We start from the raw sequence: 24,527 nt of genomic DNA on the forward strand, positions 1-24,527 counted from the left end.
TCAACTCTACTTTAGAACAATGAAAAACATTGTTGCTTTCTGGGAGCAAGGCACACCTTGAAATTGCCTATCCCAAGACTAGAATCAGCAACTTTAGGAACCTGGGTTCATTTTAATGGAGAATAATTTAAAGACTTGTGTGTCAAAATGCATACTGCTTTGTTTTTATTAGTTTGGATGTTAAGTTAATCTATTCCAATGACAGCCTAAAAATACAAATTTTTTAAAATATCATGAATTCATTCTAACAGAGTACATTTATTTCAGTATTACAGTGTAACATATCTACTTGAATTGCATCTTGTATTTTAAAAATATGTAAGCCATTTCATTATTTTAAACTAAATTTTATCTATTTATTTGGCCGTGTTGGGTCTTCGAGGCGGCACGTGGATCTTCCTTGCACCCTGTGGGACCTTGCGTGGTGGTGCACAGACTCTCTAGTTGTGGTGTGCGGGCTCAGTAGTTGTGGCACATGGGCTCTCTAGCACATGGGCTCCAGGCTACGCGGGCTTTAGCAGTTGCTCTGCAGCACATGGGATCTTAGTTCCCTAACCAGGGGTCGAATCTGTGTCCCCTGCTGTAAAGGCGGATTCTTAACCTCTGGACCACCAGAGAAGTCCCTAAATTTTAGATAGCGGTACTGAAACTTAAAACTACTGAATTATAAAAAAAATAACATGATAGTACTTTTTTGTGAACATTCCACTAATAATGTGTGTCATTGTTACCCACATTGTTACATTGTTAAAGTTTTTGCTTCTGCTGTATACTTTTATGCAATTTATTTTTAACCTAATGGTCTTAATAATTTGGTAACAGCTTTTAGCTATTAGTCCTGGCTTATGAGTTGATGTTTATAAAGCACTGAAAGTCTGGCAACAGTGAATACTGCATAAAAAAGTGAAAGTGTTAGTCAATTAGTCATGGTCGACTCTTTGCACCCCATGGACTGTAGCTCATCAGGCTCCTCTGTCCATGGAATTCTACTATATAAGTATCCATTAAATAACTGACCTGGGTCTCCTGCAATGCAGGCAGATTCTTTACCATCTGAGCCACCAGGGAAGCCCTAATTTAAAAATACATAAATACTAAATAATGGCAACCTTTTATAGAGATCAAGGAAATCCATTCTATTTTCTTACTAATTTTCTTAATCTATGCAATGTTGATATTAGGATATGAAGAAGTTAGATTGGGTTTTTTATAAGAGTAATAAAAAGAATATATGCAATCTAGATGTCTATCAACAAATGAATAAAGAAGTTGTATACATATATATAATGGAGTATTAGCCATAAAAAGAAACGAATTTGAGTCAGTTCTAGTGAGGTAGATAAACGTAGAGCCTGTTTTACAGAGTTAAGTCAGAAAGAGAATAACAAATACCATGTGTTAATGCATACGTATGAAATCTAGAAAAATGGTACTGATGAACCTATTTGTAGGGCAGTAATAGAGACACAGACATAGAGAACAGACTTGTGTACCTCAGCAGGGGAAGGAGAGGATGGGACAAATTGAGAGAGTAGCACTGAAACATATTCATTACCACACGTAAATGGTAGCCAGTGGGAATGTGTATGACGCAGGGGGCTCAACTTGGTGCTAGAGGGCTGGGAGGTGGGAAAGAGGTTCAAGAGGAGGGGACATGTGTATACCTATGGCTGATTCATGTTGATGTATGGCAGAAACTAACAACATTACAAAGCAGTTATCCTCCAATTAAAAATAAATTTTAGGACTTCCCAGGTGGCGCAGTGGATAAGAATCCACCTGCCAATGCAGAGGCCATGGGTTCGATTCCTGGCCCAGGAAGATTCCACATGCTGCGGAGCAACTAAGGCTGTGTGTCACAACTACTGAAATCGGCATGCTCCAGGGCCTGCAAGAGTAGCCCCCACTCTCCGTAACTAGAGAAAGCCCTCACGCACCACTGAAGACCCAGCGCAGCCATAAATAAATAAAATTTAAAATAAATTTTAAAATGTAAATTAAAAAAATACAGATAAGTATCAGTTGAAGTTTTGTCTCCAGTTCTTAACTTCTTATTTGGGAGCAAAATATACATGTAAATATGTGATAATTTTCAATTGACCACTTTGTGCCAGATTCCATTTTGTCTTTTAAAAACTTAGGTATTTACTAACTCATTTATTAACTCATTTTTGTTTTATTCTATATTCTCAAAACCAATTAAAAATCTCAGAAAGTAAGATCAAATTAATACAAAAATGTATTAAAAGCAATAATAATAAATTTTTAGACATAAGCATCCTTCATGTTGTATTAAGAGCAATATTTCCTTCAGAGTCCCATGTGCATCTTGTAAACTCTTTTTCCTTTTCTGAGAAACATGAGTTTAGGTAGAGTATGCTTGTGGTGAGTGAGACTTGAGAATGTAAAATTTCATGAAACTATGCAGAAGAAAAATTGGAAGGAGATAACCCAAATAGTGGTTGTATATCTGAGTAGTGGGATTGTGTTTATTTCTCTGATTGCGAATATTTTGTCTAGTTTTCTGTAATGATTGTGTTTTGTTTTTATAGTGGGAAAATACTGTGATTTAAAATGTTAATACCTAAGAAGCCAAACCCATGAAATGAAAGTATATTATTTGGTAGGATTTCTTAAATAGGAAACTTGCCTAATATATAATAATATGTAAAAATAAGATGATTGGCATGATATTCTAAGAATATGTCTACATATATTTTAACATTAACAAAGCATAATTTTTAGCCACCATTGGGTTGGCTATTATATATGTGATAATCATTTGTATTGTGTGCTTTTTTTTATATCTAGATGAGAAATATTCGATTATCTGACTTCACCGAATCCTTAAAAAAGATAAAACGCAGTGTGAGCCCTCAAACCTTAGAAGCATACATACGTTGGAACAAGGACTTTGGAGATACCACTGTGTAAGCCTGCAGAATGTTTACTTTTCAAGAGAAAAACATAACATCTTCGATGAATAGTTTTATCAGCTACGGAAATTCAGCCTAAGTTTACAGGACTTTTCAGAGTCTTATAATTACTTGTGCACCCCAGAAGATGAACCATAAAATAAATTTAAATAAAGTATACAATGCAAATGGAATATTTTTGTTTAAGGCCTTCTTGCCTTGATGGTCACGGATACCCAATGGGCACTGTAAGTCAAAACACAACAAAAACGGAATCTGGTCTTCTTTACCAACATAATCGTAATGTAAATAGTAATTTGTATATTATGTTGCAGATGAAAGTATTCCAGAGACAGTGAATGGTAGAAGACACGAGAGCCTCTGGTGGTTTGTCTTCTGACATCTTTTCTTAAGATAGGCATTTTTCCTGTTTTCATTTCCTACTGTTGTCTTTACTCTGGGTGATTGGAATGTCGAACACTGTTTCTTTTTTTTTTTCTTTTTACAAATTGTGTGCCAAATGAAACTTTTTCCTATGTAACAGTAGTAGGAAAAAGAATTTTGAAGGTTTTTTTCTTCTTCATACATCTACAGACATTAAAGATGTTTTCTTTTCACTTTTTATTTTTTTCTACTACCTTTCTACCAAACAATTTGGAAAGCAATACGATAGTAACAAAACAAAACAAATCTAGTGAAAGGAGAAGGAGAAATTTTGAAGTTTTCAGATACTCTGTCATACAACATGTAGACCCGTCCTCCTGTGACCTGTAGTATTTTTTTTCTAATATGTTTGTCAGAGATCTATTGTAGACTGTTAACTTATTCCTAATGGAATTTATTTTCTGCTAGAATTATTCTAATATTTAAGAAAGCCAATTTTAACCACTGTGAAAGTGGTTCCTGTACAAGAGGAGGGAAATACTGGGAACGAAGACATTTCTAATTTATTGCTTATTACTTTCTTACTGTTTACAGGATAATTACAAGCCAGTGCATCTACCATGTTTTATTAATCCTTCAATGAAACTTTAAAAAATTACTGAATTTTTATACATTGCATACATTTTATAGGTTTCTTGTGCTCACTTTGTTAACTAAAAAGTTTTAGTCTGTTAATCTGCCTTTTGTTCCCCAAAAATGTACAGTAATTCCATTTCTTGTTTGTATGTGTGGGTTTTTGTTATAAAAATGTCCTTGTAGGAAGTAGAGACTCATATCATGGCCTTCTAAATATTGTAATAAAGGCAAATGGATATTTGCCATTAGTTTACTGGTTAAAAGTTTGTTTACAGAAATCGTCTTTGGTGCTTTTATGTAAAATGTCATGGGTGGAAAGAATAATTTTATAGTGGTAACAAATACTTCTTTTTTAGGAAAAATATCTTTGGTTTTGAGAAAATATATTAAAGTTAACTTGCCCTCACTAGATAAGAATTTTATAATGAAGACATACATTCTTCTTAACTTCACTCTTTCTTATCTTAAAGATTTATCTAAATATAGAAGATGTATGATTACATGCTGTTTGTAGCTATAACTTAAATCATGTCTCCTCTAATCATAGAACTCCCTGGATAATAAAAATGAGGGTTTAGATAAATAGAAAAAAAATTTTTAAGCCAAAACCATGATATTTTAGGTCATGAGTAGTATCTTTTTAAGGTCTCGAACATTATAGTACCCATTATAAAATACTGATAATGAAAGATGATGAAAATATACATGATAAGAATGGTGAACATCCCAAATTAAAACATTTTCAATAAAGCTCATAAAATTTCATTTTTTAATTTTCATTTGGAAAAAGATTATTGATAACTGGTAGGTTATATTAAAAGTCCATGTGCTTTAAACTTACAACTTTTAAACTACAAACTTCTTTAAAATTGTAATAATATTATATACATTAATTGTAGCTCATTTATTGGGAAAAGTTTTAGATAACAGACTTCACATGTTACATAAAAAATTAATATTGTCATAAACATTGAGTCAGAATTATATTACTGTATGCACATCCATGTATGGAAGTTAATTTCCTGATCAAGTCTGAAATTGAACTTAGTGCTAGAGAACAATTTTCTTTGACTTACATTACCTAAGTTTTATTTTAAGCTGTGTTTCTCTCATAGAAGGGCCATAAAAGTAGAGTAATTATATGGTAGGATGTGTAAGGTTTTGGTTTGATCTTTTTCAATAAAAATAGAAGTTGCTAAGGATTTCTGAAAGAATATTAGACTCAGATTGTGACCTTGTAGGTTGTGCACTGAGCTCTGTGCCATATTACTTAGTGAAAGATAATGTTTGAACGTAGTGTGCTCTTCATGTTACTGTGGCAGAGTTTTGTAAACTAAATGAAAACTTTCTGATGTACTGGACTTTGAGCCAATGGAAAGAATCAGTACTATCTTTCCAGGTATCTTAAGAGTAAAAGCTTATTCTAAGACAGTCTGCCAAATGAGGTTATTAGGTTTCTGACTTGCAAATATGCTTTGTGCTTGGAAAGAATTGGAGGAAAAGGAGATACTAGAACTCTAATTTAATATACAGCAGTCTTTGTTTATAGTGTAAAATTTATTATATTTTGTACAAAAACTAATTCTTTTGGTAGAATGAACCATTTACAGTTTGTTTTTGGACTTTGAGTCAAAGGATTTTCCTTTAAATGCTTGTCTCAGTTTTACTCTGGTCTTTTGTACTTTTTTTCAGAAGAAATGAATTAAAAGATTCAGCTGCATAAGTGGGTTTTTATCCTAATGGATTGGAAATAAATTATAAACTTTATTTTGCCTTTAATTTATTTGAAACTTTTTGAGATTTCAGAGGTTGTAGTCTGGTATTGAAGGAGTAGTTTGTATTGAACTGACTCTTGCCAATAACAATTACAAACTCTGAACAAAATATAAAAAGCTGTGATTAGAAGACTAGAGAGCAGTCAAAAATGGGCAAAAACAACACAAGATCATATGCTAGAAGAGATCCACATTAACTGGGTTTCACCATGAGAGCAACTTGCAACATCTGCAGTGTGCTTCGAAATAGCATTCAAGGAGCATGTGACAGTCTTAATGGGCTGAGGAGTCATTTTGTGCTTCTAGAACAGTTTGAAATTGGGAGGGAAATTTTGAAAAGGAGAGATCTAAGTCCCAAAGTCTGCCTGCAAATTCTTTTCAGATGCTTGTTGGATTCTGAATTAAACCTGTGCAGTGTGACAGTCAGGAAGAATCCAGGAGAAAGCAGTAGTTGAAATCCAAAGAGTAGTTGTAGCAGTTGCTGGACGAATAGAGTTTGAAATGCAAATTCCAGTAAGAGGGGTTTAGTAAACACTTCTGGTTTTCCATTGACACCCGAAAAGGGCCATGGCTGAGGAGGAAGGACAACATCCTAGAACTAAGGACTGTACTTAAGAACTCTGGGCATAGCTAGAAGAAACTTACTGAAACAAAGCTTAAAATCAGGCTTTCACAACATCAAGGTTATTCTTTAGTAATTTAACAGCTGGCCAGAATAAAACATTGTTAAAACAGGATCCAGAGCCTTTACAACATGTCAATTTCACAAAGCCCAGCAAAAATAATAAATATACAAAGAAAAAATTATATGATCCATAATCAACAGAAAATCTATAGAAGCAGAAGCACAGATGACTACCTTGGAATTAACAGAAAATTATTTCTTAACAGCTTTAAAATACATTTAAAAATTTACAAGGGAAAATAATGGATTAATAGATTAGGCTTCTTAGCAGAAAAATAGAAACTCAAAACCAAGTAGAAAGTCTGTGATTATAAATTATGAAATGAATGACAGTGTCTGAAATTTTAAAAATCACTGGGTGGGCTTAACAGTAAACTGGGTGCATCAGAGATAAGAAAACAGGAAGGCAGTTAATATAATTATCAAAGTGAAGCACAGAGAAAGAAAGAAACAGATATCAGACCTGTGGGACAGAGTCAGTCTAATGTACATGTACTTTGACATCCAAAAGGACAGGGCAGGGAGGGAATGGGGCAACAGAAATATTTGAAGCAGTAATGCCTGGGATTTCCCAAAATTGTAGTAAGACATGAACTTAGAGGTCCAAGAAGTTCAGTGAACTCCAAGCAGAATAAATTCAACAAAGATCACATCTGAGTACATCCTTTGCAAAACACACACACATGCACAAAACCAAATCAATTAAAATAAATCTCAGACGCAGCCAGCAAAGGGAAATGACATTACACTTGAATAAAGCAAAAATGGTGCATAACTTTATTTGAAACAGTGGAATCCAGGAAATGATGGAGTGACATTTTTAAAGTGTAAAAACTATACAGTACTATGTAAAAAAAAGGTGAACACTGGACCTACTGTGTAGCATAGGAAACTATATTCAATATCTTACAATAACATATCATCAAAAAGAATCTGAAAGAGAACATATAACTGAAATCACTTGACTATGCACCTGAAACATAGGTTGTTCAGTTGATTAATCGTGTCTGATTCATTGCAACCCCATGGACTGCAGCACGATAGGTGTCCCTGTACTTCACCATCTCCCAGAGTTTGCTCAAACTCATGTCCATTGAGTTGGTGGTGCCCTCCAACCATCTCATCAACAACACTGGAACTCAGCTATACATCAATTCAAAAAATAAGTGCAAAAATAAAAGTTAACCTAAAATTTTGTGTTCAGTTCAGTCGCTCAGTCATGTCCGACTGCGACCCCATCAATCGCAGCACGCCAGGCCTCCCTGTCCATCACCAACACCCGGAGTTTACTCAAACTCATGTCCATTGAGTTGGTGATGCCATCCAGCCATCTCATTCTCCGTTGTCCCCCGCTCCTCCTGCCCCCAGTCCCTCCCAGCATCAAGGTCTTTTCCAATGAGTCAACTCTTTCCATGAGGTGGCCAAAGTATTGGAGTTTCACCTTCAGCATCAGTCCTTCCAATGAACACCCAGGACTGATCTCCTTTAGGATAGACTGGTTGGATCTCCTCGCAGTCCAAGGGACTCTCAAGAGTCTTCTCCAGGGACTTCCCTGGTGGTCCAGCGGCTAAGACTCTGCTCCCAATGCAGGGGGCCAGGGTTCAACCCCTGGTCAGGGAACTTAATCTCACATGCTGCAGCAAAGGCCAGGAACAGCCAAATAAAATAAATATTTTTCTTTAAAAAAAGTCTTCTCCAACACCACAGTTCAAAAGCATCAATTGTTCAGCGCTCAGCTTTCTTCACAGTCCAACTCACATCCATACATGACCACTGGAAAAACCATAGCCTTGACCAGATGGACCTTTGTTGGCAAAGTAATGTGTCTGCTTTTTAATATGCTATCTAGGTTGGTCATCACTTTCCTTCCAAGGAGTAAGCGTCTTAATTTCATGGCTGCAGTCACCATCTGCAGTGATTTTGGAGCCCCCCAAAAAAGTCTGACACTGTTTCCACTGTTTCCCCATCTATTTCCCATGAGGTGATGGAACCAGATGCCATGATCTTAGTTTTCTGAATGTTGAGCTTTAAGCCAACTTTTTCACTCTCCTCTTTCACCTTCATCAAGAGGCTTTTTAGTTCCTCTTCACTTTCTGCCATAAGGGTGGTGTCATCTGCATATCTCAGGTTATTGATATTTCTCCCAGAAATCTTGATTCCAGCTTGTGCTTCCAGCCCAGTGTTTCTCATGATGTACTCTGCTGCTGCTGCTAAGGCGCTTCAGTCGTGTCCGACTCTGTGCGACCCCATAGACGGCAACCCACCAGGCTCCACCGTCCCTGGGATTCTCCAGGCAAGAACACTGGAGTGGGTTGCCATTTCCTTCTCCAATCATGATGTACTCTGCATAAAAGTTAAATAAGCAGGGTGACAATATACAGCCTTGACGTACTTCTTTTCCTATTTGGAACCAGTCTGTTGTTCCATGTCCAGTTCTAACTGTTGCTTCCTGACCTGCATATAGGTTTCTCAAGAGGCAGGTCAGGTGGTCTGGTATTCCCATCTCTTTCTTAGAATATTCAAAATACATAAAAGTTATTCCAGTTGTACAAAAAGTAAGATAATTTGTTCTTAGCAGGCTGACATAGGAAATTATTTAAAATAGCCTGTTTTTTTAAATAGTTATTTTATTATTTGGCTGCACCAGGTCTTAGTTGTGGCACTTGGGATCTTTGATCTTCATTGTGGCATGCGATCTAGTTCCCTGACCAGGGATCAAACCTGGGCCCCCTGAATGGGAGCTCAGAGTCTTAACCACTGGACCACCAGGGGAAGTATCTAAGAAATTCTTTGGGCTGATGAAAAGGAATCCACCAAAGGAATTCATGTCTCCAGGAAGGATTTAAGAACTTTGGAAATTGTTGTTCAGTCACGCAGTCTTGTCCCACTATTTGCCACCCCATGGACTGCAGCACGCCAGGCTTCCCTGTCCATCAACATCTCCTGGAGCTTGCTCAAACTCATGTCCATTGAGTCAGTGATGCCATCTACCCATCTCGACCTCTGTCATCCACTTCTTCCTGCCTTCAGTCTTTCCTAGCATCAGGGTCTTTTCCAATGAGTCAGTTTTTCCCCATTAGGTGGCCAAAGTATTGGAGCTTCAGCTTCAGCACCAGTCCTTCCCATGAATATTCACGACTGATTTCCTTTAGCATGGACTGGCTGTATCTCCTTGCAGTGTAAGGGACTATCAAGAGTCTTCTCTAACACCACAGTTCAAAAGCATCAATTCTTCAGTGCTCAGCCTTCTTTATGATCCAACTCTCACATCAGTACATTGCTACTGGAAAAACCTCTTTGACTATACAGACCTTTGTTGGCCAAGTGATGTCTCTGCTTTTTAATATGCTGTCTAAGTTGGTCATAGCTTTTCTTCCAAGGAGCAAGCATCTTTTAATTTCATGGCTTGCAGTCACCATCTGCAGTGATTTGGGGACCCCAAAAAATAAAGCCTGCCACTGTTTCTATTGTTTCCCCATCTATTTGCCATGAAGTGATGGGACCAGATGCCATGGTCTTAGTTTTTTGAATGTTGTTTTAAGCCAGCTTTTTTCACTCTCCTCTTTCACCTTCATCAAGAGGCTCCATAGTTCTTCTTCACTTTCTGCCATAAGGGTGGTATCATCTACATATCTGAGGTTATGATATTTCTCCTGGCAATCTTGATTCCAGCTTGTGTTTCATCCAGCCTGGCATTTCACATGATGTACTCTGCATATAAGTTAAATAAGCAGAGTGACAATATACAGCCTTGATGTACTCCTTTCCCAGTTTGGAACCAGTCTGTTGTTCCATGTCCAGTTCTAACTGTTGCTTCTTGACCTGTATACACGTTTCTCAGGAGGCAGGTAAGGTGGTCTGGTATTCCCATCTCTTTAAGATTTTCCACAATTTGTTGTGATCCACACAGTCAGAGGCTTTAGCATAGTCTTTAAAACAGATGTTTTTTTTTTTAATTTGCTTGCTCTTTCTATGATCCAGTGGCTGTTGGCAATTTGATCTTTGGCTCCTCTGCCTTTTCTAAATCCAGTTTGAACACCAAGAAGTTCTTGGTTCATGTACATTGAAACCTCACTTGGAGAATTTTGAGCATTACTTTGCTAGCATGTGAAATGAGTGAAATTGTATGGTAGTTTGAACATTCTTTGGCATTGCCTTTCTTTGGGATTGGAATGAAAACTGACCTTTTCCAGTCCTGTGGCCACTGCTGAGTTTTCCAAATATGCTGGCATATTGAGTGCAGCACTTTCACAGCATCATCTTTTAGGATTTGAACTAGCTCAGCTGGAATTCTATCACCTCCACCAGCTTGTTCATAGTGATGCTTCCTAAGGCCCACTTGACTTCGCACTTCAGGATGTCTGGCTCTAGGTGAGTGATCACACCATCCTGGTTATCTGGGTCATTATCTCTTGTATAGTTCTTCTGTGTATTCTTGCCACCTCTTCTTAATATCTTCTGGTTCTGTTAGGTTCATACCATTTCTGTCCTTTATTGTGCCCATCTTTGCATGAAATGTTCCCTTGCTATCTCTGGTATTCTTGAAGAGATCTTCTTTCCCACTCTATTGTTTTTCTCTATTTCTTCACATTGATCACTTATGAAGGCTTTCTCATCTCTCCTTGCTATTCTTTGGAACTCGGCATTCAGACGGATATATCTTTCCTTTTCTCCTTTGCCTTTCTCGTCTCTTGTCTCAGGTATTTGTAAGGCCTCCTCAGACAACCATTTTGTATTTTTGCATTTCTTTTTCTTGGCGATGGTTTTGATCACTGCCTCCTATACAATGGGGTTTCCCTTGTGGCTCAGCTGGTAAAGAATCCACCTTCTATGCGGGAGACTTGGATTTGATTCCTGGGTTAGGAAGATCTCCTGAAAAAGGGAAAGGCTACCCACTACAGTATTCTGGCCTGGAGAATTTCATGGACTGTATCATGGGGTCACAAAGAGTGAGACCCGACTAACCGACTTTCACTTTCACTTCGCTTTCACTCCTGTAGAGTAATATGAACCGCCATCCATAGTTCACGCACTCTATCAGTACTAATCCTTTGAATCTATTTGTCACTTCCACTGTATAATATTAATGGATTTGATTTAGGTCATACCTGGAAATGATATGTCTGTCAGTAAATACAAAAGATAAGTTTTCCTTTATGTTTCTAAATACCTATCGGTTGTTTAAAAAAAAAAGTTTACAGTGTGTGGTATTTATATGTAGAAGTAAAGTAGATGAAAAGTAATAGCACAAAGGATGGGAGAGGACAGTAAATCGAATTATGTTAAAATAAGGTTATTGTACATAAAGTTGTATAGTATTAAGGCAGACTGATGATGGTGCATCTCTCACCCAGCAAAGGGAACAAGGGTATGGGGCAAAATCCAGAGGAAACCAAAGACTGGCTCTGAAGAGTCCTCTCCCAATGTAGTTACATAGGATGTGCTTAATTCCTCCAGCTTTGTAATGACATCTGTGAAAACATTAGGACTATCCCCGTTAGGCACAGTGAACCATTATCAGTTAGGGAATAGTGGGAACCCTCCCCCAAATCCAAGTTCCCAGATGCCAACTAAGGGCCAAATTGGCAAGGCCTTTCAAAGGATAGCAATCCCAGCCCTGCTATTTTAGTTCTTTTTAACACTGTCGTTCAGGGCAGGCTTTGCAATGAGGAAAAGCAACATATGTGGGGTGTCATAGACCAAGTGGGATGAGCAGGGTGTCTACAAATAATGGACACTTATTCTGAGGAAGTTAGTCATATGGGTGGGGGCAATCTGGAATGAGGAATAAATTCTCAAGAATAGAGAGGTGTTATATGGGGGAACAGTGTCAGCACAGATGACAAACTGCTTACATACAGGAGAGTTGGATCAAACAAGTCAATGTACATTAACCCTATTGGAACCATGTCTCTCACTGTTGCAGAGAGGAGTTATGAATACAAAAGAATGAAACATGTATGGTTGGGTTGGAATTGGACTTAAGAATATGAATTCATAATTTAAGACATATAAAAGCAGATGAAGAAATGTAGATGTATATATGTGTCTGTGTGTGTACACATATTCTCTATTTCTTTGCATTGAGAAAGCCTTGGAGTAATTACACCCCAAAAGCAATGAGCACACATATCACTCCTGTCTTCTAAGTTCTCCCCTGTCTTAGTCTGTTCAACCTGCCATATTTTTAGGTGGCTTTTTTGTGTTTTCTTTGGTACGTGGCATGTGGGATCTTAGTGCCCCTGAGCAGGGATCAAACCTTCAGCCCCTTCAGAGATAGCATGGAGTCTTAACAACTAGACTGTCAGGAAAGTCCCTTTATTTGCATCTTTGTGCTTGCTTTTAGTTTAGTTTGCTCTTTTTCTAGTTTCTTAAAGTGGAAAGTTAGGTTATTGAGATTTTTTCTTATTTTTTCAATATAGGCATTTACAGCTATAAATTTCCTTCCAAGGACTGCTTCTGCTGCATCCAGTAAGTTTCAGTATGTTGTTTTAATTTTCATTCATTTCAATGTATTTTTGACGTTCTCTTGTGATTTCTTCTTTGTCCCATTGACTAAGAATATGCTTCTTTTAATTTCCACCAGATGGAAATTGGATGGTGTATTCTAGACATGTGTTACATCTACTAGGTATATAGAGTTGTTCAAGTCTTCAGTTTCACTGTGATCTTTTGTGTAGTTGTTTCCTATGATTTTATACCAATTACTCGATTCCCTGTACTAGAGTCTTCTTTTCTCCTTAAAATAGCTTGAGAAATTTCTTTTTACTACCTCTAAACCATGTTACACTCATCAATAAGGAATTAGTTAACTATATTGATACCCAGGTAGCACAGTGTTAAAGAGTCCACCTGCCAATGCAGGAGACATGGGTTTGATCTCTGGCTGGGGAATATCCCTGGAGGAGGAAATGGCAAACCTGCTCCAGTATTCTTGCCTGGAAAGTTCCATGGAGAGAGGAGCCTGGTGGGCTACAGTCCTGTGTTTGCAGAGGCAAACTTGACAGTGACTGTGCACATCCACACACGTGCACAACACATACACACAATTGATATTAAGGCACATGCCTATGACTGAATCCTCTAAGGCACTAAAACTATAATCTAGAAAAATTAAGACATGAGAAAAAGTCACAGTACATCCTTACATGAAGTAGGCAAACTATAAAGAATATGTACTGTCTGATTTCAGTTTTGTTAAAATACAAAAGACTGGAAAGAAACTTCAAGAATCAAAAATGATTTGCTCAGTGTAAGTGATGCAGTAATATTCTAATTTGCCTTCTCCACGCTAATCATATCCAAGAGTAGCAGGTACAGGATAGCTGGTAGGGCTTTAAAACTAGGTTGTACAGAATTCCAATTCCACCCCTGACTAGTTGTTTGACCCTGACACACAATTTTTCAAGCAAGAGCTAATAACAGTACCTGTATCAAAGGATGCTGTTCAGTCCTGTTGGACTCTTTGTGACCCCATGGACTGTAGCCCACCAGGCTCCTCCATCTATGGGGATTCTCCAGGCAAGAATACTGAGTGGGTTGCCATGCCCTCCTCCAGGGGAATCTTCCCAACCTGGGAATCAAACCCAGGTCTCCTGCATTGCAGCAGATTCTTTACCATCTGAGCCACCAAGGTAGCCCAAGAATCCTGGAGTCGGCAGTCTATCCCTTTTCCGGCGGAACTTGCCAACACAGGAATCGAACAGGGCTCTCCTGTATTTGCAGACGGTTTGTTTACCAACTGAGCTACTGAGTAAGCCCAAAAGGATAATATAAATATTAAATGAGCTAATACACTTAAGTCGTTAGTGCCTACTACATAAGTGCTTTAATAAATGTTAGCCGTTATCTTCCAACTACAATCCATTATGCATACTACAGCCAAAATGTAGCAGGCCACTCCATTGTAAAAACTGTCCCCTGGCTTCCTGTCTCATTCAAGGGGAAAAAAAAAAAGCAAGCTCTTTAACCCTGATTAGAAATTTCTGCTTGATCTGGCCCCTATTTACCACTTCTATATTCTCTTCATTTCTTCCCCTCCAGGACAACGCTCCAGACACACTACCTTCTTTCAGATCTTAAAACACACTTACTTGAGTTTTGCACTACTTATCCTGCCTGCAAAAATCTTCACAAAAAGACTTGTCATTTGAAAGTCAAATTTAATCTTCTTAGAGCTTTCTGTGACTACCTTTTAAAATCAGCGACTCAGTTACTCTCTACTATTACCCGTTTTCTAAATGGCACTACTTACCCATATAGTTAAACAACCTCCTCCTCCCTAATTGTTTTGCCTCTTCTTACTAGAGAATCTGGAGAAGGAAATGGCAACCCACTCCAGTAATTCCTGCCTGGAAAATCACATGGACAGAAGAGGCTGGCGGGCTACAGTCCATGGGGTCGCAGGAGTTAGACACGACTTAGCTACTTAACCACGACCACAAAAGTATCCTTTTCATGAGAGCGGTACCTGATACACACGTGTTCCATATTCACTTTTTGCTGAATGAATTATATTTCAATGTGTTTTATTTTCCTTTTTAAAGTAAAATCAATCCTATATAATTTAAATAGTATTTTAGGGATTACCACATAATACTCTGTCATTGGTCGGCCTGTGCAACAGCTACTTTGACAAACTAGGTATGTCTCTGCGTAAGTTTCTCGATCCTGTTTCCTCACTTGAAAAATGGGAATGTTACCTATTTCATAAGGTATTGCAAAAATTAAAAAACACAACATAGATCAAAGCGCTTCAGGACTCAAAGAAATTTTTCTAGTTACAAACAAACAAATTGCTCCCTAAACCTAAAGACCTCAGTTGGCAAATCTGCACCAAGACCTCCGCCAGCTTGGAAGAGTCGCTCTAGCCGCCGCCTTCGCCTCTATAGAACGCAGGGGCAGCCGGGAAGTGGGGCGCTGGACCAGGAGGCCAGTGCACGCACTTCCGCCCCCCGCGTCGCTTGCAACCAATCGGCCTCTGATGTCCACGCCCCTTCCGTTCCAGGGAACTACCAGCTCCCAGAGCGTCTTCCGGTGGGAGCTGTGCCGCTCCTTATCATGGTGAGTTGGCCAGGGGCGTGAGGGTTTCTTTTGTGATTCCTCTTATCCTCTCTGGTTCCGAAGCGGCCTAGAAATGCTTCAGCTGCCTAGAGGAGGGTTCGTCAGAATTATGCTCGAGGTCCCCGGAAGGAGTCTCTAGCGTCCGAGAGAGTGCCCTCAGAGCTCTGATGCCCCCTCGCTCCGTCACCCGGTTCCTTTGCCTCTCGGGACCCCGGCATCGCTCCAGACCGACATTTCGGCTCTGATGAGTGTATGACTCCTCCCTGCCGTGATATTCTTGATATAGAAATAAAAGTCTTTGCTGGTGTCAGTAACCACAACACCGACAAAAGATCTGAAAACAAGTCCACAGCAGCAACGACCGTATTAGTGATGCTTACAGCAATGATGATAACGTTGCATTAATGAACAGCATGATTAATAGGCCATTGAAGCTGACGCCTCACTCTCCAAATTGGTTTTATTGAGTGCAGATAGCCGGGTACAGCACAACTTTCAGAAGGCCAAAGATTGGCGAAAGTCAAGGTGTCGGTCGTTCGTCTTTCTGCAGCCTTTTTGGTGCGTTTGTAGATCCCAGTATACCTTAGGGCTTTAGCAATGTGGTGTTTAAATTTTGTTAGACAAGTTAGTTATTTTATTCTTTCATAAATCAAGTATATAGCTTTCTGAATTTTATCTAAGGGTAAGCAGTGGATTGTGATTTCAGTGTCAAAAGAGGTACACACCATTTTATCAGAAAAATTTATGGATCTCTTATTGATAGCCTATATATGACAGAACGACCGTGTTTCTGTGTCTAAACATTGTCATTCCGTTTTTTCCTTGAGTGGTTATGGTGGGAAAATGTCTTATTTATCTACTTAAATATTTTCTAAATTTCCTGTAATCTTTCCTTTAAACGTGCAGAAAGTAGGCAAAAGTTTACTCTTTTGGCTGACCAAATAGCCTCTGTGTTCAACATCAGAACATTCACCACTCTGTAGTAGAGTTAAGTTTCTGAAACTTGACCATATCAGTCCCTTGCTTAAAATTCTTCCTTTTTTTTTTTTCTTTAGCCCACAAGCTAAAGACCTGTTTAGTATGGCAAGCAAAGACATCTGTAACATAACTTCTTACTTTTGCAGTTTTTTTTTCACGCATACATACATATATCCATATTCCAGCTACCATGAACAGCTTGCAGATTGTGCTCTAAGAATTAGACCTTTGCACTGAATTAATATATGCTGTTCTGTCTGCCAGAATCGTTCTCCATCCCTTAGGTGTCCTTTAGTCTCTTTTCTGAGCCTTTCTGTCATGTCTCAAGGTCCTATTAAGTGCCTCCTTTAGGCTCCTATGAGGCTGCTTTTTACCAGTAACATCTGTAGCCCTTACCAGACTGTGTTATGATTGTGTATTTACTTGCTTGTCTTTCTCACTTCCTAGGCTATAAGCTCTTTAAGAGCAGAACCTATGTATTCACTGTCATTTTCCCAGAGTCTTTTGTACAGTGCCTGGCCCAGAGGAAGTTTTCAATAAATATCTGTTTCACAGAATGATGAATAAGTAACCTTGGCAGTAAATTTTTATGTTTGAAACGTTAGTAATAAGGGAAATATTAGCATTTAAGTTTTATTTTTAAAATTGCCCATTATTTATTATCAATAACATATATTATGTGGAAAGCATAGTGCTGTCTTAGAAAATGTTGGGAAATATAGCCCTTGTCATTGGTGAAGTTATTGAAAATGAACTTGCCATGCAAGATGACAACATGAAGGCTAGCCTGTGGTGAATTACAAAGCAAGTGGCATTTAAAAAAAAAGCAACTCGTTTAAATAACCTAATATGGCTTCTTGCAGGAAGTGAACTGAGTACTTGTCCGTTTATCCCAGTCTCTTAGTCTGCTGCTATTCATTACTCTCTTCTGTGTGAGGAAACAGAGAGGTCAGATAACTTGCTAAAGTGCTGCAGGGCTATTAGTCCCTGGGTTAGACCAGTCTGACCTTTTCACTCTAGAATTATCGATATGATCATGAGACAAGGAGTATACCAGTATAGTGGAAATTGAGGAGAGCAGTTTTTTTGAGGAGAGCAGTTTCCTCAATAGTGGAAATTGAGCAAGAGAAAAAATGGAAAGAAACAGGCTGACTCACTGATCACATTGAGTTCCAGGTTGTAAAATTTGGTATTTATTCTGATAGCAGTGGAGAGCCAATATAACTTTAGAAAGAGTCACATTAAGATTAGGATATTTGTAATTGTTCCTGCGCTATCAGAATGGCATCAGAAATGGATGTCTGCCTTTTAGAAACCTTATTGATTATCTTAACCTGAAACTTAAAGTAACTGAAATAATTTTAAATGAGCTAGAAGTTAGAAGATATTCAAGGATACCAGTAGTAAGCAGCATTTGTCTTTGGGACCAAAATATCCCACACATAATTCTTTAAGAATAAAGTATGTTTGTTAATATTAACATTTATTAACATCTCAGATAAAAATAACATATTGTTCCTTTTCAACTGAATTGGCTTAGCAGAGCCTTAGGTTATTCATATACACTGATCTTTGTTTGGGTATCAAAATTTGTATTAACTTTTTCTTGGTGCTTTATTTTTATATTTTAAAGTATATCTTTTAACTTTTTATTGTGTAAACTTTCAAACATGCAGAAAAGTAGACTATCATAAAGTCCCCATGTAGCCGTAACCTGGCCTCCACAGTTACCACTGTTTTTGTTATGCCACATTTCTAGCACTCACCCTATTTTCTGCCTTCGCTGAGTCTCAACATAATGCAACTAATGACACGTCAAACTTAAAGAAATGGAATATATCATTTTATAGCTACTGAGATGTTTCTAAATGCTAACTGTAGGCAAGTCATACTTCTGCTTGAATTGGATCTGAAACTTCACATTTTTAATCTGTTAACTCCCATTTCCTCTGCTGTTTGTGAAAAGTCAGTGTTTGAGTCAAATTGGCCAACTTTAATGAGAGAGAAATGCCGTGTGGTATAGTGATTGTGGCCTTTACCATCTAGGAAAATGTTTTGTTAAAGTTGAAATCCAAATATTTAAGTGCGTGGCACTTAGTAGTCAAGTTATTGTGTATGACCCATTGAAAATTGTGAAGGATATTTTTTCTCTAGGAACAATTACTTTAACTTTGTATTAACGAAGATTTTCAGTTTATTTTTCTAGGGTTTTCTTTCTTTTTTTGGGGAGGTAGATTATTTCCATCTTGAAAGTATATAGAAAATGTATCAGTATTTTTCCTTTAAAACTTCTTGATTTTATGTCCTATTAACAAAAGTCTTCTCCACATCCAAGGTTATAAAATTATACATCTGTGAGTTTCTTCAATGTTCTGTTGTTTTATATTTGAAAACTTAGATTGAGAAGTACAGTAACTACAGTAAGGACCTATCTTTGCCTTTTTCCAAATACCATTTATTGAATAACCCATACTTTCTCCTACTGATGTTGGATACTACCTTACTTTCAGGCTAATTTCCTGTATGTGGTTGAGCTCTTCTTTATGTTAGGCTTTCTTACATTGTTTCCTGAACTTGAGTGGCAAATCCCTCTGCTCTTTCTCTGCTAGGACTGCGTACTAGCAGGGACCATGGAAGCTAGCTAGGATGTCACATACTTTGAATGCCTAAGAGAGAAACTCAGAGGTTTGACTGTAATAACAGTTGCCAAACCTTTCCTATATAAAGCTTCAATTAGGTAAATGGTATAAATTCTTGGAAATTAGAGCTACTTGGAAACTGCTTCTCCGGTTCAGAATTGCCTCGGCAGTCTATGTTAAAGCAGAGTTTTTGGCCCTGAGCTAAAATTCCCAGGTTTGAGTTCCTGCTCAGATGTCAGTAGCGTTGTGTGCTTACTTTACTAAAACTTGCTTCCACCACGTAGGTTATTGTGAGTCTTGAATAGATAAATACATGTGAAGTGTCCAGAATAACTGCTTGGTGTGTATCAAGCATTCAAGAAATGCTAGTTGTGATTTACTGTATCATAGGAGTGCAGAAGCTTAGGTACTTAAATGCTGATTTGTATACTTTTTGTTTACTTTAAAGGGGACAATTCATCTCTTTAGAAAACCTCAAAGATCTTTTTTTGGCAAGTTATTACAGGAATTTAGACTTGTAGCAGCTGATCGAAGGGTAAGTTATTTTTATTTCTTAATCCTAATTTTAATTATTGTATCAACAATATTATAAAGTTGAAAAAGGTAATTTTTAAGACAAATATAAATCACTCTCCATTCATCACAGTGTTTTCATTTTTTTTGTTGGATAAGTAATTTGTTAATGTAAAATCACAGCACTTTAATACACAGTTGTTATGCCTGGGAGGAAACTTGGCTTCGATTAGTTTTTTTTTTCTGATTTTAAAGCGTTTTGAAGAAAAATTGGTGATTGCCTTATGTTGTTAGTTTTTTAACAAATTAAGTGGATGTGGTCTGAAGCCATGTTTTCTCATTTTGACTGTAAGGCAGAAAACAAGTTTTCTCTTTAAGTTAAACTTTGAGACTATAAACAATTGGTACCCATTTTGGTCACCAGTGTAGGCCTTCTAGTTATTCTGTTTTCATTGTTCTCATTACTGTCTCGTTTATACTGTACGTTCCTTGAGGGTAGTGACTGTGTGTCTCTTGCTCACATTTTTAATAAAAGTATAAAATAAAATTTTAAATAATGCTAGCTTTATGTAACATAATAAGCAGAAGCAATGATATTGACCATTTCTTGTGATACTAAGCTAAAGACTTCTTTTCTTTGTTTTTTACCCTTTTATCTCCTGTTTATAAAACCTTGGGACATAATCAGAAGTCAGTAATTCTAGTATTTGGAAATATTCTCACCTCTAGATGTTAAACTTCAAGAGCCAAGGGTAGGGAACTAACTCACCTGCTTTTTACGTATCTAGTCCATTTAGGATGCTCTTGAGAACAGATAGTTATGATGTTGATGGAAAACAACTCGATTGCATAAGTAAGCAGGAAGTTCTTTAAGTGCGCTTCAGTGAAGCACAGTATACCACAGAATAGGTAGTAGGAACAAAACTGATAGAGGAACACCTGGATTATACAGATAACCTCTATCATAATTTAAATCTGAAGAGATACACCTGGCTCATTGCTATTCATTACTTCTCCTGCTTAGTTCTTAGTGATTTCATATTTCATGTGAAAGATCCTTACCTCTCAGTTCCTCACCACAAATCTTGTCCTGTGTCCCTCTCAACTGTCCGCTCCTGTGATCACACCATGCTGCCGCTGCTGTTCCACCACTAAGTCATGTCCGACACTTCTGTGACCCTGTGAAGCCCACTATATGCCTATGTCCAAGAAATTGCCCAGGCAAAAATACTGGAGTGGATTGCCGTTTCCTTCTCCAGGGAATCTTCTGACTCAGGGATCGAACCCGCGACTCCTGCTTGGCAGGCAGATTGTTTACCACTGAGCCACCAAGGAAGCCCGATCATGACATACACTTTATCATTCACAATAACTATCCTCCCATTGTCTCAGTTATAAGCGTTTTACTCATCAGTCACCATCTCTCGTCTTTCCAGTTCCCTTCTCTTGCTGGGACCTTCAGTTCATTGACTCTGCTGCGTTTTCACTGTTTTTCACGTCTCATCAGCAGTTGCTTGCTTATCAATTTAGATTCTCTGGTTCATCATTTTCGTTTTCTTGCACATGCCTTCAACTCCTTTGTTCCCATCTTCTGTCTATCATACTTTATTGGTAAATCCTTAACTTTATTAAGTCCAGTCTACTCTGTACCTCATGCAAGCAACTGAGTGTAGCCTTAAACACAAAACTGTGCTGTCTGGTCTTACTTTGTATTTTTTTTTTTTTGCCATGCCATGCCACGTGTGGGATCTTAGTTCCCCAACCAGAGATTGAACCTGTGACCCCTTCAGTGGAAGCACAGAGTCTTAACCACTGGTCCACCAGAGAATCCCCTGGTCTCATTTTAAATTCATGATCAAGTATGCCATTAGTGCTGCCCATACTGTTTTTTCCTAGTTTTTTCAATTTCCCACATTCTTAAGTGACAGTTTTATACCATTTTCTTTCACTTCTATCCTCAAACTCCCCAAACCTTGTTCATCCTCACTCTAACCTGTTGGATCTTGCTTCCTGTTTCTCTGAAGGAAAAGACGAAGTCAGAAAACTTCTGCATCCTGTCATTAGCACATCTGCCAGCACATCTGCCAACACTCTGCCTTCCCTCACATTTCTTTGGATGAACTATCTGATCTGCTCCGTAAGGCCAGTCCCTCCGTTGTTGCCTTACTCAGAGCCAGTGTTCCTAGAACCATTCTTTTTTCTCTTGCATTGTTATTCCTTCTTTAATCTTTCTCCTTCTCGCATCATAATTACTTGCCATAAATACCACTCTCAGCTGCTGCTTCCTTTCTCTGCTTCCTTTTGAAGCAAAACTGTTTAGAATTGTCTTTACTCTCTTTGTTTAGTTTCTCTTCTCCCTGTTTCTGTTAAGCAAAACCAGCCTAACTCTAGTCCCCACTTATCCACAGAAACTGCTTTTCAAGTACCTAATAACCTCTGTGTTGCCAGAAGCAATGGTCATCCTCATTTCCCATCTTTTTTGGCCTTCAATGGCATTTGAATCAGTCTTCCTCCTTAAAGCATTTATTCACTTGAACCCTGAACTGCCAACCTTGATTTTCCTCCTGCTTACTTCTTGGAAGTGTGAATGTATTAGACACTCAGTCCTCTCCGACTCTTTGTGACCCCGTGGACTGTAGCCTGCCAGGCTCCTCTATCCATGGGATTCTCAAAGCAAGAATACTAGAGTGGGTTGCTGTGCCTTCCTCCAGGGGATCTTCCTGACCCAAGGATCGAACCCACGTCTCTTATGTCTCCTGCATTGGCAGGCAGGTCCTTTACCACTAGTGCCACCTGGCGGGGGCGGGGGGGGGGCACTTACTTATTAGTCTTTATTTTTAAGTCTCCTTTGTTACTCTCCTCCCATCTTTCTGACTTCTGAGTTTGGAGTGTCCCAGGACTTAGAGAGCTCTGGCCTCTCTTGTTTGCCTCATTCCATCTTGGTGACACTTTCACTACCATATGCTGATGACCCTGTATTTATATTTCAGCCTCTACCTTCTTCCCTACCTTCAATTCCTATATATAATGGCCTTATCAAATTATCACTCAAATATCTAATAGCCATCTCAAATTTAGTAAGATCAAACCTGAACTTTGATTTTCTATCACTTCTTCACTACATGGCTCAGGCCAGAAACCTTAGAGTCACCTTTACCCCTCTCTTTCCTTCACTCCTCACAGCTGTTTCAAAAGTAATTCCTGCCGGCTCTGTCCTCATAATACCCAGAATCTGACTCTTCTAACACCCACCTTCAAAGCTACCATCATTCCCCACATGGTTTATTGCAAGCACATTCTAAATGGTCTTCCTACTTTCATCCTTGCCTCTGTGCAGTATATTCTAGGTTGAGAAGCTGAATGAGCTTTTTAAAATGAAAGCTAAGTCACTGTTCCATCTCATCTGGAATACATCCCAGTTCTTTTCCCAGCATACATGACACTACTTAATGTAGCCCCAGACTTTCTCTCACCTCTCTTGTCTAGCTGTCCTCAGCCCCTCTTTTGTCTCAAACTATTTGCACTGTGGTTCCTGTTTTCTCTCTGAAATGTCTGGATGCTTAGCATCTTGGCCTCTTTCAGATTTCTGGTGACATGTCATCTCATCAGAGAGCTCTTTTCTGATCACCCTGTCTGAAGAGCAGCTCTTTAATCTTCCTGACTGTGTTCTGACCGTGCTTTTTCTTCCTAGCACTCATCACCTCCTGACTTTATATATTTGCTTCTTGTCTTATCACCCCACCTGGATTATAAGGTCCATGTTTCATTCACTGCTGTATCTCCTGTGCCTCAAATAGTATCTGTTACAAAATAGATACTCAAATGTTTGTTGACTAACAGCTTGACTGGGCATTAGAACAGCATGTGTTACATGCTTTATCTGCCGTTTCTGACTGTTACTGAATCCCTGTCCTGACTAGGCCCCATGTCCAGTCATGTCCTCATTAGGCATGTAGTCCCTCATCCTGTTAACCTGTCATATCAGTTCTCAAGTTTCTAACATCCTGATGTCAGCTGCTCTTCTGGTTTTGCTCCTCCTTGAGGAGCAAGTTTGAGAATGGTGTCTCCCATAAATTCATGCTGGTAATTGTTCTTCTCTTTGATGATTCAGTAATGTATTCACCATAACAGCTACTCTGAAGATTTTTTTCTGTATTTAAGTTTCCAGTCCTACTTTACCATATCTCTTAGTTTTAGGAAATGGCCTTGTTTCTTCCTTAGATTTATAGCCTATTACCTCTGTGCTCCATCACTGTCACTTCTTTCTGCCTTATGATTTCTGTCTCCTCCTGAGTTACCTTCTTATCCTTCTCACTTCTGGTGGTGTTCTTCCTTTCTAGACCTACAGCTTTCATCTGTATTCTAAAACCATCCTATCCCATACCTTACTTGACCTTAGCAATTATATATTTAAACTTAAAATCTCCAAATAACAACCTTTCCACTATTTCATCTCTACTTTGAAACAAGTGTTGGTCTCCCTATGTAGGGACTGGAGCAGAACAAAGTAAAAAACACTTCACTTGATCTCGTCTTCCTTTATTTAGAATGCTATTCTTCCTTCCTCTGACTAAATCCTAGCTGTTTCAAGGTGTATCTCAAATCCTCCCTTTTCTGTGAACTTCTCAACTGTGGTAATCTCCTTTAGCAGTCCTGTTTCTTATGACTTATTTGGTAAATAACCAAGCATTGTTCTGTTTTTGGTGGGTGGATGGGCAGAGTAACTTTATTTTGATGTAATTGCAAACTTACAGAAAAATTATAAGATTAGTATAAGGAATTCGGATTCATCAGTTGCTTTATATTTTGCCATATTTGTTTTATCATTGTTTCCATATACATGTTTCATAGAGTCAAAATTATATTCAAATGTCATCGTATTTTCTCAACTATTTGAGAATTTATATGTCAGAATTTTTTTTCTCTTGAATAATTCCCC

General features: G+C 38.2%; 2 protein-coding genes across 6 annotated transcripts in view; both read left to right on the forward strand.

The window, feature by feature from the left end:
- SPAST (spastin) overlaps positions 1-4,213 on the forward strand; it is a 52,453-nt gene extending 48,240 nt beyond the window's left edge. For all 4 annotated transcript variants that reach the window (XM_020882770.2, XM_020882769.2, XM_070476574.1 and 1 more), the window contains one exon: positions 2,812-4,213. In XM_020882770.2, coding sequence (XP_020738429.1) covers positions 2,812-2,934 — 123 coding nt within the window. In that variant the 3' untranslated portion in view covers positions 2,935-4,213. The remainder of the gene's footprint in view (positions 1-2,811) is intronic.
- Positions 4,214-15,260: 11,047 nt separating this feature from the next.
- Positions 15,261-24,527, forward strand: part of SLC30A6 (solute carrier family 30 member 6) — a 45,481-nt gene continuing 36,214 nt past the window's right edge. Inside the window, exons 1-2 of one of the 2 annotated variants that reach the window (XM_020882774.2) lie at positions 15,261-15,458; positions 19,524-19,610. In XM_020882774.2, coding sequence (XP_020738433.1) covers positions 15,456-15,458; positions 19,524-19,610 — 90 coding nt within the window. In that variant the 5' untranslated portion in view covers positions 15,261-15,455. Of the gene's footprint in view, positions 15,459-15,957; positions 16,017-19,523; positions 19,611-24,527 lie in introns of those variants that run through there. The other variant, XM_070476588.1, reaches the window with a different exon arrangement.

The sequence above is a fragment of the Odocoileus virginianus genome, chromosome 2 (assembly GCF_023699985.2).
Source record: "Odocoileus virginianus isolate 20LAN1187 ecotype Illinois chromosome 2, Ovbor_1.2, whole genome shotgun sequence".
Classification (NCBI taxonomy): Eukaryota; Metazoa; Chordata; class Mammalia; order Artiodactyla; family Cervidae; genus Odocoileus; species Odocoileus virginianus.